Source organism: Nylanderia fulva, unplaced genomic scaffold, assembly GCF_048542155.1.
Source record: "Nylanderia fulva isolate GAGA-0341 unplaced genomic scaffold, ASM4854215v1 Scaffold14, whole genome shotgun sequence".
Taxonomy (NCBI): Eukaryota; Metazoa; Arthropoda; class Insecta; order Hymenoptera; family Formicidae; genus Nylanderia; species Nylanderia fulva.
Window position 1 is genome coordinate 3771698 of NW_028189622.1, and position 14354 is coordinate 3786051.

The following is a 14354-nucleotide window of genomic DNA, read 5'->3' on the forward strand; positions in this document are numbered from 1 at the left end:
TTAATTAATGAGAAAAAGATATTTTTAAAACTATGCGGTGATTATATTAATTACATGACAAACTTTTTTTTTTATTTATTACCATATTATTTTCTTTTTGATTGAAAGAATAATCACAGTTGGAATATTCTTTCGATAAATCATTGAAATAAATATGAGAAAGTACGACGATAGGAATTATATAATTATTTTAGAAACCAGGGAAGCCCAACAATCACCACGATAAAGGCAGCGTTTCAGCGAGTAGTTCTTCTGGAGTGTCTTCCGGTCAACCGAGCCCAGCGGGATCTGTCACTACGGCACACGTAGTTAAGAGGCTTCCATGGAATCCGTTCAAAAAGTCCGGCGCTCAACGCGAGAACAGAGACCTAACTTTTGACAATGTTATTCTCAGATGATTGCCGAGCGAAAAGTGTACCTAGACCTTGTCCGGATTTAAAGTAGGTCGCAACGAATAGTTGATCGACTCATATGTACATGAAATAAGATTTGCAAAAATAGTATCGATTGTCAAAATTGAATATTATTCGGCATAAATAACAATCGAAAGCCGTGCAACTTTACATTAATATCGTATTTGTATTATAAGTATGCAACAAATATATCTGCATGGCATAGATATATGGATAACATCTATCTTCTTTCTCTTCTTTTGTGAATTCGTTGCGCAATTGAACAATTAATTGAACAATTCATATTTATGCCGCAAAATATTCGACATTTCAAATTTTTCTTTTTCAATGAAATTTTCTATATAAGCAAATTTTGTAAAATATCTTTTCTAGCAAGTATATATGCGGATCTATATTCAACAAGTTTGAAAGTATTCTGAATATTGATAATATATAAAATTCTTCAATAATTAATATTATAATTTTTTGCCAATGTTTTTACGAATAATAGTGCCAACACACAGTATAAGAAATCAACCATAAAAGATGCAAGAAAATTGCTCATTATCGCGTATATCAATGGGCATACATTTTGTACGACTGAATTATGATTCTTTTTGTCAGATCGTTTATGTAAGTTCGTTTACGAATCGTTATACAACGATAAAATAAAACGAAAACACATGGATAAATGTTCTGATAAATACAGTCGCGTAGCAATGCGGAATGCAAATTCCGTGATTGATACATATTTCGTACTTAAAGTTTTGTTAAGCGAATTAATATGAATCGGGTGTTTATTCGCGCATCTGTACATTTATACATAGATGTAGCATCGGTAGAGGCGTGTGTATACAGCTTTTTATTTTATATATATAAATATATATGTATATCAAAATGAGAGAGAAATTATATTCAATTTCATCTTGAGGGAAACGATTTTCATTTTAATTTTCCCAAATGCCCTAAATTTTATTATAATTGTGATATTGGAAACTATAACAATAAATGTATCGTCGTAAAATTTCTAATTACAATCGAGAAGAGCTATAACTTTTTATATTCGATATATTTAGCGATTTTGATTTCGTAAGATTTATATTCAAATGAGATTTATTATTTAATCTTGTCTTTGTATAAACATATAAAAAGTTAATTTTTTTAAATTAAATTTCTTTAAGATTGAGAGCATGTTTTAATTATTGAAAATAATATAAATATATATCAAACTACATTTGTAGCTAATTTGATATATACCTATTCTGGATATTTTATTAATAATATAAGACTAAGTCTTGCTAAAATCGAACTGAAGGTCATTGCACTTTCAATGAGCGTCGTTGAAGCTTATAGGATCGTCGGAGAAAGTGCAGCGGCTGAAGCATTCTTGGAACGTGTTGGTAGCCACTCAAACGATACGAAACTTTCAAACATGTACGACGATTACATGTTCAATGACAACCACATTAATGTGGTCACAATTTCATAGTATATTGCGCACAATTTTATATTCATAGTATCTGCACATAAATATATACAATTTATTATTTTTTATGAAAGCGTCTCGAAGTGATCAAGTCATTTTTTATTCAATTTGCTAAAAAACGTGAAAACAGTATTTTTTTACATTATTAATAAAATTATTGAGATTGGTAAAATCTTAGAAAAAGTAATTATTATTTATATGCGTATAATGATTCGTATATGTATATTTGCAGTTATTTTTATTATTTCTAATCCCGTATTATCTGTATTATTTATCAATAATTGTAAAGTCTAAAAACATTACGTGCTGCAAATTTTCTCTTTATCCTATTTTTCGCACGATAGGCACGATAAATTGCATATAAGGTGCATCGTTGGATTGATGGATATGCATTGATTCAAGAGCCTCGTTTAAGAATCTACACATAATTGGCCTCAAAGTTTCGTTACGGTCATAAAACAATCCTGTCGAGATTTCTACTTTCTTGGATCCGATACTGTTATAGAGCTTTTACTATAAGATGATTACAAAAAAAATATAATTATGTTCTATTATATATAAAATAAAAAAATTTTTAACATAAAATGTACAAAGATTCAATTTTCACAAAGTGAAAAACAAAATGTAATTTTAATATAATATTATATATTATATAAGTAATTAATTTAATTTGATAATTTCTAAGATAAGACTTATAATATTTTTACTGTCATTTTCGAATGTTCGTTTTGTGACTTAGAATGCGTGTATATCACGAATGGAATGAACGGAAGTACCTTTCAAATGCAATTATCTGACAATTTTCGCTTGCAGTATGGAACTTGTTTTTACAAAATTAAATGACTCATACTGTGACCACCTGTTTAACGACACTAGTCGTTTTTTATTTCAGATAACAGGTACGTCAGTGACAGAGGGAACCTCTTCAAGAAAGAAACTTGTATCGAATTCTAAGATCGAAAAATTCATCAAGAAATAGAAAGGCGTATTCTCTGATATATATATATAAACGCGTGTCATGACTTTCACCGACGCGACGTCAAGAAAACGTTGTTGTGCCAACGATTATTACGCAATAATTTACGCAGCTATAACGGTATAAGCAGGCATGCGGTACGTCCGGTTGTAGCATTTGTGGTTAAATTTCACGGAATAAAAGGTGGAATAAAGCGCCTGATTATCCGTACAGAGGCCTAACCGAGCTGATGAGAGAAGCTTTCTTCGCTTTCTAGACGTCCATGCTTTCTTGCATGTTTAAAAAAAATAAATTTTAATCACAGTTTGCATGTATAGGCAGAATTCCTTTTTATTCGAATTCAGTCTTCATCTGTTTTGATTAATCTATAAAATGTCATATTTCCAGTATTTAAAATAATGTTAATAAGCTGACAAGATTATAAGCAGACTCGATTTTCATCTCGCATTTAAGCAAATTGAAAAAAAGAGTCTAGCTTGTATTGAAAAAAAGAAGCAATGAACTCAGAGCTCTTGTATTAGTCATAAGTTTTCATCTATAGAGGATAAAGTTCTCAGCATTTCTTTCAATGTTTCTCGCCGTATATTTATTCGGTAATCATGAATACAAAGACGAACAGTATTTCACCTTATTAGATTTATCTTGTTATTCTATAGTTGAAAATCTCAATATTTAATAAATTCAGAACATTGAACGCATAAGCCGTTATTTTTCAGATTTACAAACATAAATCTCTTTCAAAAATGCTCGCCAAGACTCTTCGTATGCTAAGTAACTGATAATAATCAATTTCTACAAGTCAAATGGTTCCATTTTACGCGGTCGTAACAAATACATAATTTTATTTGCAACTACGTCACCTTATTCACGCTTGAAATGTAAAAAAATACTTAATGGTAATAATCAATTATTATTTATACAAGTTTTTATGCACACGTTATATACTGCTTTTATGTATTTTTTCATACTATATGTCTTACAAGGTAAATAATTTTACACGTCATTATTTTTTGCATAATTTTTAAATTTTAGTTTAAACTTTTAGTTTATCATGTTTATCTCGATTTATAAGATAATTTATAACGATACGTCAATCACATGTTGTCAAATTTATTGCGTTTTTTTTGTCTACATATAATTTTTAAAAAATATTTAAAAAACGTAAAAGCTATTCTTCTCTTTTTAGAAACGTATAGGTATATCAAATTATAATACTATGTTATAAAAATTTTATTTTTTCAAGATTTCTTCTGTCTCTTTTCTTTTATTGAATATTTTTCTTGTAATTCAATATATGGCAAAAAATCATTCACTATATTTTACATTTTGCATTGAAAAATAATACAAAATAATACAAAAAATACAAGAAAAATGTATTAGAGAACATTGCATCAAGTTTATCAATTTTTCGACAAAATTCGTGCTCCACGAAGAGCAATATGATATAGATCTGGATGTTACTGGATATAAAGTAAAAAAATAATCGTGATATTCATCAGCGCTCAGCAATCTTCGCTCGAATGAGCGAGTGAAAGCAAAATGAAAGATTACGAAAAGAAAGTGAATCCTTCAACAGTGTTAGCATTCGAGAATGGGTGAGCTTCTTTAGTGCTTTTTATGTCAAGGAAAGTAACACAATGTAATACTTTAATTCATCCTATTATAAGCGAATCGTGATCAACTCCTCAAAATATATTATAAAAAATTTAACAATCTCTCTCATTTAATGTAACAATAACGAACAATTAACGTGCAAACTTCATCTTTTTTATGTGATATACATAAATCACTTTAGACACTCTTTAACTTTTTATTTCTAAACACTTTGGTGAAAGTGCAATCATATATTTGTGCAGAAATACTATTTTATGTAATAGACTGCAAATACTTATGTACAAGAATTTATATAAAATCTCAACATTTATATTTATTATTGTCTTCAGCGCTAGGTTGTTGTAGTCCAAAAAATTATCTTCTCTTTTAATTTTAAGATTATAATTGACGGAGACAGCTGTATGAGATTAACTATGGCATTACATAAATACGAGTTATTGCATTTGACAATTTGCATTTGACGATGCAAATGAGAAACAACAGCTGGCTCAACTTTAGATGTGAATATTATGTGACGGCACGTTAACTGTCATGGATTCTTCCTACGTTAATGACTGTGGTAAATGAGTTCCACGAATTCTACACTTAATAAGAATTCTTTTTGGAAATTGTTTTTATGACTAAAATGTATTAAAAATTAATATTTATAAAAATATTAATCTCATACATAATATATTGTCATAAAATTAAAAAAGAAGAATCCCTGAAAATTTCAGAAGTTTCGCTAATTTCTAATTAGTGAAACTTTCCATAAATAATATTAAATTATCTATTGATATCATCATTATATCTCTATGAATTAAAATAAGAGCAGAGAACATTGTAATTTATTTAAAATTTGTCAACATTGAAAAAGACAACATAAATCTGTCTTGATTGTAATATTTCATGTAGAAATTAAAAATCATTATTTATATAAAAAATTATTAATAAGTTTAAAAAAAACATAGATTCAAATTTCGTTAAAATCGTTTAAATTGATTAATTATTTGTCCATATAATGGAATCAATAAAATGCAGATACCACATTTTTATATCAAAGATTCTTTAATATAGATATTAATAATAAAATTAATAATTAATAATTAATAATTAATAATTACATATTGATTGTTATATATATATATATATATACACCTTCTTTTAAAATTTAAAAACTCACCTATGTGCCATATAATAGGCAAACATACTTCTCGTGCATGTCGTATGAATGTGAGCGAAAGATGGAGAACACCGACAAGATGTAGGTGAAGGTCCTGAGAGTCCGTTCACGTTGGAGAGTCAGCACCACCACGACAATCCCGCCTTAAATTGACCAGCCGATCGAGCAGCCGGGTTACTTTGATGTACATCGCTCGACGGTCAACGTCTCTTTCTCAATTTGGTACTGTGCATTAAATCGGGAGACTAAATTTTCGTTTTGCGTCGTGGATAGACGTGTTCTCCAAAACTAAAGTGGGATCAAAACAGTGCAACATTGATTGAAAATTTCAACTAGAACATTTCGATTAGATGATTTCGACTCAATAAAATCCAACAGCGATTAAAATTTCTCGAAGAAGCGTAAAGAGAAGAGAAAAGGAATTATTTCGAGGAAAAAAGAAATTGAATAAAAAAAGTAATTTAGATATTAAATCAAATCTTATTAATCTGTCAAGAGAGTGTGTGGATAAAATATCTTGTATTAAAATTAAAATTTTCTCTTATATGTATGGGATTACATATATAATGAATAATGAGTGCATACGGTTGAGTGAGTTAAAGAATTTTTAGATATCTAAACAAATATAAATTATTTAAAAAACCTGTTGCAAGACGTTTTTTTAAAGACAAATAAATAAGTTTTCTTTTTAATAAATTAGAAAAATAAAAAAATAAATATATCAAAGTACAAGTTAACTTTATGCGGAATTGAAAGAAAGACATGCAAAGGGAAAATGAGGATAAGAAAAAAAGAGGACGTCGATAAATTCGAAAGCAAGAAACCGGAACTTTAAATTGACCGATTAATCAAAAAATCGAATTAAAGCTTTTAACAAGACGTACAATTTAGAGCTTTTTTATGAATAGACAAAGGCGTTTGGCGAACGCAAGGTAAAAGTGGATCAATGCAACCCGTTCATCAAGTTTGCAAGATAATTTTCTCACAAAGCATTTATGTTGTCTTTTTCATCAACAAATATTTTTTTACAATAATGAAAATTGTTATTCTTTTTATTAAGTGTGCAAAATATAAATTTTATATAAATTTAAATATAAATTTTATATTTTGTAGATAAAAATTAAGATTATCATTATAATTGAAAAAAATATAATTTTAATTATCAAAATATTTTTAATTTTTAATGATTTGATCATTTTTTAAAGAATTTTCTAATTCTAACACAAAAAAATTGTTGAGCTTCTAAAATCAAAATGTGTTAGTTACTCAGATCAAAATTCCATCGCAAAATTTTTGACATCCTTTTTTATATAATTTATGATTCGCCGTGTTCTTATTAATAAGAAATCATTTTAGCACTTTTTAACAAACGCGAAGAAAAGATAATGCTAAATATGATAATATAATAATTTTATGAATTATTTGCATTACTATTTCATACTGCATTTTTGTAAAGCAGCAATTCAAGATCAACATTATGTAAAATTAAATATTTAAACTCAAAACATTTTAATAAATTAAAATATCGAATTAATTTGCGTGTCTATATTATGTTTTAAACAATATCGCGTTCGCGCAGGTTTGCGATATTGCGCTTCAGATGTGTCGCGATGGGATAGAAAGTTGGGTACATCGCGAAATGTATGTGTTCTCGTTGCACACAGCGGTTGAGGCCTCTTATACTACTTCCTCCCGATGTCTCACTTTCATTCCGTGAGTTGTTTAAGCATCGTATACATGTGTCGAATTAAATATAAAAATAGTCTTTCTTATTGTGATCATTTTAAATACAGCTTTTTCAATAATAAAATGAAAAATTTAAGTGCTTTTAATTTTTAAATTGTTTACGTGAGATATGCATTTATATTATAATTATATTAATTATTTTTAGAACGAAAAATTATTAACTAAATATTCAATTTGATTAAAATTATCAGAATATATAAAAATATGTGTTTAAAAGTTTATTTTTAATATGAAAATAGTAAAAGAAGTATTAATTTATTCTTTTATCTAAAACTTATAAACAATAACATTTTCATTAATTAAATATTAAATAATGAAAATATTAATTAAAAATTAAATAATGAAATGTGTATTTCGCTTGTGAAATTTAATTTTACAAGTATGAGAATAAATATGAATTTAAAAAGAGAGAGCGTGTCGTCATATAAATTAATATCGAATGTTTTATGTAAATTTTTACTCTTCGTTATCTCCGCTATAATATAATTCTCTAATATAATTTTCTATTAGATATACTATAACATCTCAATGATCGGTCTGCTTTCTCTTTACGCTCCATATCGTATTAACAGCTCCTTAGCAAGCAATAGTTTGACCAAGAATCCTAATTCGATTTTCTCGTTTTATTAATATCATTTTTCACATTTTTAATTAGACAATAATATATTATTATTTCGATCATGAAGAAAATAAATTCAACAACCAATTATTCTAATTTTTTAAATAATTTAGAAAAAATTAGTTTTATAAAATAATTTATAATTAATAAAAATAATTAATATGTAAAATATTAATAAATTAATAAAAATATTTTTTATAATTTATAAAAAATGTGTGTACTTTATAATTCTTTTTTTTTTTTTTTTTTTTTTTTTTGAGAGAGAGAGAGAGAGAGATTTATTAAAGTGCTGGGATAACGTTGTTCAATCGGGACATAGGATCCACAGGATAGAATGTCAAGCTCGAATTACTTTTCAGACAATGGTGACAGAGGGGCAGCAAGAAGAGTACGACGAATACAAGAGCACGTTGGACGCGAACACATTGGAAGCGGCCAGACTGGAGCTTCGCGAGGATGACAACACGAGGGAACAAGCTTTGCAGCAATTTCGTCATTGGATCCAGAAGCATCCTATGATCAAGAAGTGCAGGACCGACTCGCTATTCCTATTGAGATTTCTCAGGACGAAGAAGTTCAGTCTACCGATGGCCCAGGAGATGCTCGAACGCTATCTCACTATCAGACAACTCTATCCCGACTGGTTCCAGAAGCTCGACATCGATGACCCGGACCTCGAGGCCATCATCGACAGCGGTTATCTAGTACCCTTACCGAAACGAGATGGACATGGTCGAAAAGTGATACTGTCGTGTGCAGGTAACAATCATAAAAAATGCAAAAATCCAAAGATTAAGTTAAAATGCAGCTAAACGATATTTTGAAAATTACAATAGAGTTTTCTATAATATTCTTCTGTAATGTTAAAAATTTTAAATCAATTTATTTTAATAATTAAACTGTTCATTTCATGAGTCAGATTACTGTAGAAAAAAGCAACTTGTTTTTTGATCAAGCTAATTATCTCAAATTATTAAAATTATATAAATTTTTATTTCTACAAAAATTTTTAATTTTAGATTTACGTTTGTTTTACTGCACATAGTATTGATGATTAAGAAATCATAGTTTTAGTTAATATTTCACATCTTTTAGATCGTTTTAAATTACCTATTATTTATATATGGAATTTCTTTACTTTATAACTTTACGGAATCGTTCTTCGAATATATTATCTCTTTCAGATACTTATTCTATGTTAATTTTTCTTGTTTTTTGAAGGACGTTTTGATCCTTGCAAATTCTCGTCGATACACATGGCGCGAGTCCACAGCATGGTGGTGGAAACTTTGATGGACGATGAGGAAAATCAGATCCGCGGCTACACGCATCTGAACGACGAGTCCGGATTGACCATGAGCCATCTCAGCGCATGGTCCTTCACGGATATTCGCAATATGTTGAGATGCATACAGAACAGCACCCCGATGCGTCACAAGGAGACGCACTTGATCAATATTCCTGGCAGCGTGGCGAAGATCGTCGAGTTCGCTATCTCGCTGCTCAACGATAAGCTCAAGTCTCGCGTTATGGTAATTTACGAATTATGATTCTGCGTGTAAATTTACCTGATTGAAAAATAACGTAGTATCCCAATGCTGGTAGATACATAAAGATATGGAGGAGCTGAGAGAAGCGGTGGATCCAAAGATATTGCCGAAGGAGTACGGAGGGGAAATTCCGCTCTCGGAGATGATCGGTATGAGGATTACTCTAATTCTTTCCTTTTGTAGGACGTAGGTCTTTATGTTATTTTATTTTCTTTTTTTCCTTCACAACGTCTATCTTCCAGCTGAATTCAAAAAGGATCTGAAAGAGAAGAAAGATCAACTTAAGGCTCTCGACGACATGTATATCGAGATTTCACCTAAAGATTATCATGCGGCTAACAATGAAGAGCTTGGCGGAATATGCGGTTCATTTCGAAAGTTAGAAGTCGATTGAAGGCTAATTTAATTACATTTCAATCTCGTATTGATATAGCATCTAATTTTCATAGTTATTTTTGTGTGATTGCACATATCACGTATCAAGGAGCAGATGTTTTCATAAAAATTAAAATATACTTTATATTTTCCTTGCTTTTTAACGCAAAATGTTTTGTGTGAAATGTCATATTGTGACACACAAATTATATGAACACGTTAAACGAGTATGCAAACGATTTCTAAATGCATCTTTTGACAATCTTAACCAACTGGTTTTAAAGCTCTATTCGTTATAGCCGTTTTCTCTCTAGATTCTATTTACAACGTAATCGAAAAAAAAATTTTTTTAATGTTAAATGGCTAGCGCGTTAAGTAACGTTGGTACAATCGGATCTGTATATGAAATAAGTATAAGACAATTAATTTTTATATGCTATAATACCTCGTAAAGCGTTGTGTGAATATCTATTATCTATTGCAATAAGTCTCTCTTATATAACAGTAGCGTATACGAGCGAATTAATACTCGTTCCGCCGGTGGTACCAAGTTACCTATATGACCTATAAGTCATTATCTTGACTACATCTTAAGACGAATTGTGACCTGACACACTCGTAGTACCGTTCCTTGTTGTCGCTGCAATTATGAAGCTTGCACTTGCGATTGCATCAATTAGCAGATGCTTTATATACATTTATATACGAATTAAGACGCAAAGCGTTTAGAAATATATATATATATATATAAGGAATATATAATATATATATATATATATATATATATATATATATATATAAATGTTAGAGTTTGTGAAGTTATATTTTCGTTGGACTTTTTAGTCGTTTTTAGTAAAATAAAACTGGAAAATTTAATAAGAGATTTTCTTAGGAATTTGTAATATGTATATTGTTATCTTGTGATTATTTAGTCATTGTTAATTATTCTAATCATATTCAAATTGTAATCGAATTTCAATTATATGGTTTGCATATTTTAACCGATATTTAGCACTGGACACAAAATGTGACAATTTTGACTGGCTTTATTAACATGGAATTTACAAGTTAATACAAGCCAGATATTGAATGGTCACATTTTGTGTTAAATATAAACAAGCTTATAATTTAAACATATTTTATATAATATTCATTATTTTAAAGAGAATGATGGAATGTGATAGGAATAACACAGTTTTATAGTTGATTTGTAAATTTATAGGGATATATTATAAATATTTAAAAAATAGATTTATCCATCTCTATTGAAAGGATTTTTCCAAATAAGACCAATAAAAGCTATAATTTAAAACTTTAATTACAACATAAATCTTTTTACTAAATAAACGTGGATCATTTACGAGAATGTAGACGTAAGGCGCACTTTACTAGTATTGATTAAGAAAATATCTCATATGTAAGAACATATGTAATAGATATATATAGTAACACAGAATTCAGCAAATCAGTTCCATCATGATATTTTTCAACCATTCATGTGCTGCGCAAGAATTTTCACTATTTTAAGAATAGAGAATTTATCAATATAAGTAAACTAAATATTTTTCTTTATATATTATGTATATATACGTACATATTTTTATTGATCCTCGTCATCGTTAATTACTTGCTCTAAAAACTCAATGTTAGGTGGGGCTGTAGTATAAAGACTTCCTGAAATTAAAAGGAAAAAATTTTAATGCAACAATGCAAACTAAATATTAGATCTTTGTATATATATATAAGTAAAATATTATAATACTGCATATATCCATATCAAAGTACATTATTATCTTATCAGTTATTATATGTATACAGCTGTTTACATACCAATAAAATTTTGCAGACTATTGTCAAATGAAATAATCTTGCAATTGTTTATTTGTTTTACTTTAAATCCTATACAACGAAATCGTTCATCAGTTTCATATAGTTTAGTGCTCTTCCGTGAACTTAAGTGGGGTTGTCCACTAAAGGGGTTAATAAAGTCTGCCCAATAACCAGCCATTTTTAACTTGTTACATACATTCCAGGCTGCTAGAACAAACTGATAGAACTAATCACATATATATTTTATTTATAGTATCTAAATTTAAATTTCGTTTATACTAATGTCATATATTACTATGCAATATATAACATTTGACTTACATATTTGGCAAGTTTTTCTGTTTCTGCTTCTTTATACCATCTCATTGATTTAAGATTTGCCTTTTGACTAATAGTTACAATAGTGAGTTGCGACGAAGTCACATCCAGGCATTCTGGAAATAATTCCTCTATGCTTTTTCGTAAAAGAACAGGGCATTCTTGTGCCATATAATCTAACATTGGATGCACAACTTTCCAATTTCTCTTGTTTCTTTGATATTCATTTTCGTCATTTAAAGACTCTAGAAACTGTTCTTGATCAGATAGCTCATCAAAATAAGTCTTAACTTGGGCAGTGGTCGTAGCATCTAACCAAGCAGGTCCTACACTTCCAGGAAGATAGAATCGGAAGCCTCTTGGTGTTAGCAATTTCCAACTAGAATTGGTGTCCCAGGCGCTGTTGTCAATGTCTTCTTTTTATAAAAAAAAAATATAATTTAATAGATTTATCTATAAGACAAATATTTATATTTTAAAGCTTCAATAAAATCAAAATTTTGTCCATTTTATACTTAATAAAAGTAGTTTCAATATAAAGATTTTACACGATATTACGACATAAATGATTCTTTAATACAAGCATTTAATATGCATTTAATCACAATTAATACAATTTTTGTACAAAAATATATAAAATCTATGTAGTTTTTATAGATGAATATTATAGTTAATAAAAATAGTTTTGATATAAAGATTTTACATGATACTACACCATGAATGATTCTTTAATACATGCATTTAATATGCATTTAATCACAATTGATACAATTTTTACAAAAATATATAAAATCTACATAGATTTTATAGATTAATGTTGTTTTCTAAAGAGATAAGATAATAATAATTTGACTTATATAAGTAAATTTTTAATAAGTATAAGAACTTTGGAAGAAAGTACAGATTTTAGCTGTGACCTTGTGGGTCAATGACGTTGGCTTTTTCATCAGTAAATGACGAAATGAAGGGATCACTCACCATCCAAAGAGTCACCATTAGACTTGACGACCTTGTCCAAGGAGGTAGTCGTACTTCTGTCGCTACGACGTGAATAAAGGGCTCTCGGTACAAAATGTGACAGCAACGAAATACCGCGCTTTCTTCCGTATCTTATAAAGAGCATCTGGAAGTGGTGTTTGTTGTAGGTTATATTTACGAATCAATCAGCTGAGCAAACCACCACTTGATGCTCTCACAAACGAGCATTATCCCTTTTATTATTCGTTACGATTAACAGTGCATCTTTCAGACACAGTTGCAATTTACATAGTAAATTTGGATCACGTAATGAAAATAATATATAATTTTGCGCACACTTGAATAAAACTATCTATCTATATATTCTTTATTTATAACACAGCCAGCGCACAGCATATTTTTAGACTGCGTTCGGAAATCCTACTTCAGGGTGATTAGGATGTCATTCGATTGACCAATCGAAAGAAAGGAGCAAAAATTTCTTTATCCCGATTGGTCGATTAAATGCTGCCGTAGAATTTCCGAATGCATCCTCATTTATTTGGCTCGACAGGTACTGCCATCTTTCTGTCATCGGAAACCGTCGAGAGAATTTGTGCGATTCGAGTAGATCTGAGTTTTTTCTGACTTTTTTCGCGCATAATATTGTTTATATAGTAAATATTATTCTACGAAGCATCGGCGAGAGGACAGTAAAGATTGCTGATCTTGGTAACTTGAAAGATTTATTTCTTTTTTCGAGCAAAAGAGCGCAATTTTACGGCAGCACTCGCAGCTAACCAAACGATTCCATTTCTCATTATTTTGATAGTTTATTGAAATATCTTAATATTCGCATATATTTTAAGCAAGTACACTTTCGTGTTTATTTTCTTTATTCTTTTCTCTCCTGGAAAGATTAAATATATATATATATATATACAAGTTTTATATCCCCTAAACACGAAAGTGCACGAACTTATCTGATATTGCGCTCACTTCATTATATCTCGATTTCTTCGATATTTCGAGATTTCGAGAATCGCAAGCTTCTCCGATAGGTATCGCAGTCATTCACTGAACGCGCAAATGGCGGACTCGAGTCGCGGTCGAATCGCTCGGTATTTTTCGCGATTATATTGCTATCTAAAACTAAACTTTGCGCGTGAAAAATTATCGCGAGTGTGCCTCCTAAAGTGTCGATCGTGCGTCGTAATAAAGTTAAAGTCACGTATATCAACGCAATACGCCGATATCACATGATTTCGGTATCGTCGATCCGATATTCGGTGCGCGGGAAATCTCTTTGCATACTTTTCGCCAAAATGT

At 29.5% G+C, this 14354-nt stretch overlaps 3 protein-coding genes across 13 annotated transcripts in view; 2 read left to right on the forward strand and 1 right to left on the reverse strand.

Annotated features, from left to right (window-relative positions):
* Rhp (GTP-Rho-binding protein rhophilin) overlaps window positions 1–1322 on the forward strand; it is a 30574-nt gene extending 29252 nt beyond the window's left edge. For all 4 annotated transcript variants that reach the window (XM_085480192.1, XM_085480193.1, XM_085480191.1 and 1 more), the window contains one exon: window positions 195–1322. In XM_085480192.1, coding sequence (XP_085336318.1) covers window positions 195–398 — 204 coding nt within the window. In that variant the 3' untranslated portion in view covers window positions 399–1322. The remainder of the gene's footprint in view (window positions 1–194) is intronic.
* Window positions 1323–2798: 1476 nt separating this feature from the next.
* LOC146724292 (clavesin-1) lies at window positions 2799–10065 on the forward strand. Of its 4 annotated transcripts, none has more exons than XM_029300888.1 (5): window positions 2799–2991; window positions 8355–8754; window positions 9217–9527; window positions 9601–9694; window positions 9788–10065. In XM_029300888.1, exons 2-5 carry the CDS (start codon window positions 8358–8360, stop codon window positions 9937–9939), a joined length of 954 nt encoding a protein of 317 aa, XP_029156721.1. In that variant the 5' UTR covers window positions 2799–2991; window positions 8355–8357; the 3' UTR covers window positions 9940–10065. The 4 variants fall into 4 exon arrangements, with proteins under 4 accessions (XP_029156721.1, XP_029156724.1, XP_029156720.1 ...); XM_029300891.2 differs by lacking the exon at window positions 2799–2991 and adding an exon at window positions 4151–4449; XM_029300887.2 differs by lacking the exon at window positions 2799–2991 and adding an exon at window positions 5634–6086.
* On the reverse strand, window positions 8263–13463 carry LOC114929344 (methylmalonic aciduria and homocystinuria type D homolog, mitochondrial). Of its 5 annotated transcripts, none has more exons than XM_029300894.2 (5): window positions 13047–13462; window positions 12072–12484; window positions 11751–11976; window positions 11515–11594; window positions 8263–9804 (listed from the first exon to the last, which is right to left on the reverse strand). In XM_029300894.2, exons 1-4 carry the CDS (start codon window positions 13189–13191, stop codon window positions 11521–11523), a joined length of 858 nt encoding a protein of 285 aa, XP_029156727.1. In that variant the 5' UTR covers window positions 13192–13462; the 3' UTR covers window positions 8263–9804; window positions 11515–11520. The 5 variants fall into 5 exon arrangements, with proteins under 5 accessions (XP_029156727.1, XP_029156728.1, XP_029156726.1 ...); XM_029300895.1 differs by lacking the exon at window positions 8263–9804 and adding an exon at window positions 11221–11438 and having other exon boundaries at window positions 12072–12481; window positions 13047–13463; XM_029300893.2 differs by lacking the exon at window positions 8263–9804 and adding an exon at window positions 11221–11438.
* Between the last annotated feature and the right edge of the window lie 891 nt (window positions 13464–14354).